The sequence below is a fragment of the Glossina fuscipes genome, unplaced genomic scaffold, assembly GCF_014805625.2.
Source record: "Glossina fuscipes isolate IAEA_lab_2018 unplaced genomic scaffold, Yale_Gfus_2 105900, whole genome shotgun sequence".
NCBI classification, from domain to species: Eukaryota; Metazoa; Arthropoda; class Insecta; order Diptera; family Glossinidae; genus Glossina; species Glossina fuscipes.
Genome location: NW_024005599.1, coordinates 1 through 1775, shown reverse-complemented (window position 1 = coordinate 1775; position 1775 = coordinate 1). Strand labels below are relative to the sequence as shown.

The following is a 1775-nucleotide window of genomic DNA, read 5'->3' as shown; positions in this document are numbered from 1 at the left end:
TGGTTTGCAGTACCAAAGTATAAAGGGACGAATGCCAACCATATTACGCAAGTAGTATACATAGTAAAACCTTTAAAGAAAATGTTGTTTTTTTTTTTTTTTTTTTTATGTTTCCCAACAGTTTTTGTTGTTGGCCAATTGCATTGCCAATTATTTGCTTACCTATATGCTTCGATTCATTGAAAGCTTCCGGTATTTTGCGCGTTAACACAGCATATACCGTACAGATAACAATCAAAACAATGGGATAAAAAAATGCTATCATGTATGAAGCATCTATATAAGAATCGCAAACCAAAAGATTATCTTCCCGCGTGGGATGATGGTACATGGCATGCGAAGGTGCTATAACCATCCATACTCCGTTGATTAGAATCTATTCAATAATCAATGATTGTTTTTGTTCTTTTGTTTTCTTTTTTGATTTATTTTTGTATTTTTTTGTTTTTTTTTGTAAACATTTAACTAAATTCCATTACCTGTATAAATATTAAGCCAGAACAGATGACCAGTTGCGACTTAGGGCTTATAAATGACGGTCTTTTAGCTGATTGTTTGCCTGCTTTAAATATGCGAGCTATACGATTGGTTTTGGTTAAAAGGGCGGCATAAACTACCGTAAAGCAGAAACCAACGCCGAACCTAAAAGAATAAATATTTACAACAGTAACTACAATGCACATGGAAAGTGTGTAAGTGTTAAAGTTTTACAATATGACTGAGATTTTCTTTTAATCCTCTTTATCATTGCCTATGCTTACGAGCTAACGGGATTTCTTAACTTTGCCGATTTGCTTCTCATTCTCAGTATCTTTCCCTATATATTTTTTCACGGCAATCTTTTGTAACCTCGTTCCGTCGTACTTCCACACTTATCAGATCAATAACTGTTTTAAGGACATTATCGGACACATCTATTATATATATTCTTACATTCTGTCAACCCTAAGGATTAAGAGGTAAATGTTAACTTTATGCAGTGGTTTCTTATTGCCATGCTGACATACGAGCGGGCACACGATCCTGCTTAAAACTAGTAAGACAACTTACAGTCATATGCTAAGCAGCATCACAGAAACGTCACAAGATCTACTTTTAGAGGTGATTTTCGTTTTCCCTTCTTTTATAACTCAATAGATATTAGGGAGTTTGTAGTGGTTATATCTCAAAATCGGGTACCAAGCAGATTGTATGTCGCAAGGGCAGAATATGGCTGTTGGCATGCCTGGCTTCTGCTTTATGCTTAGTACACACTATCCAGAATATATTTGATAGTTCGGTGACGAATGGAAATTCGGCAAAACTTCTACCTTAGGGCGAGAAAATGTTCGCTTCGGTTCACTTGCGAATGGATTAGTGTCGTAAAACACTTATGTTATTGAAGTCGTAACAGCGAGATCTTTGTAGTGGTAATTGTGAAAAGTTCTTAACCGATATCTGCTATAAATTAGTTCTGTTTACCCAAACCTTTTTGAAGCAAAATTTGATACTTTAACTTGACCTCTGGCGGCAGCTGATTAGGCAGCTGAAAATCAGAAAGTAAATTTCTAATATTAAGGCGATATGTAATTGACCCAAGTCAACAATTAGCAGATTATCTAGCGACTCAACGCATGCGAAGCCGTGCTCCTCATAATCGATTGACACATCGGTCAACAACTTGACCAACCCTTTGACATATCATTTGGCTTAAGACAGGCGTTTCGTTAAGAGTTCGCTCATGAAATGAGTTGCTCGGGACAAGCGTTGTTTTGTTCATATTTTTCCTCTGGTGT

The 1775-nt window shown here is 36.3% G+C and overlaps 1 protein-coding gene across 1 annotated transcript; it reads right to left on the bottom strand.

Moving 5' to 3' along the window:
* Positions 1-13: 13 nt before the first annotated feature.
* On the bottom strand, positions 14-642 carry LOC119644276 (metabotropic glutamate receptor-like; the record flags this gene model as incomplete). Its single annotated transcript, XM_038043813.1, has 3 exons — positions 14-70; positions 163-376; positions 480-642. Coding segments are annotated over 3 exons (434 nt in total), but the record flags the coding sequence as incomplete, so codon positions are not given.
* Between the last annotated feature and the right edge of the window lie 1133 nt (positions 643-1775).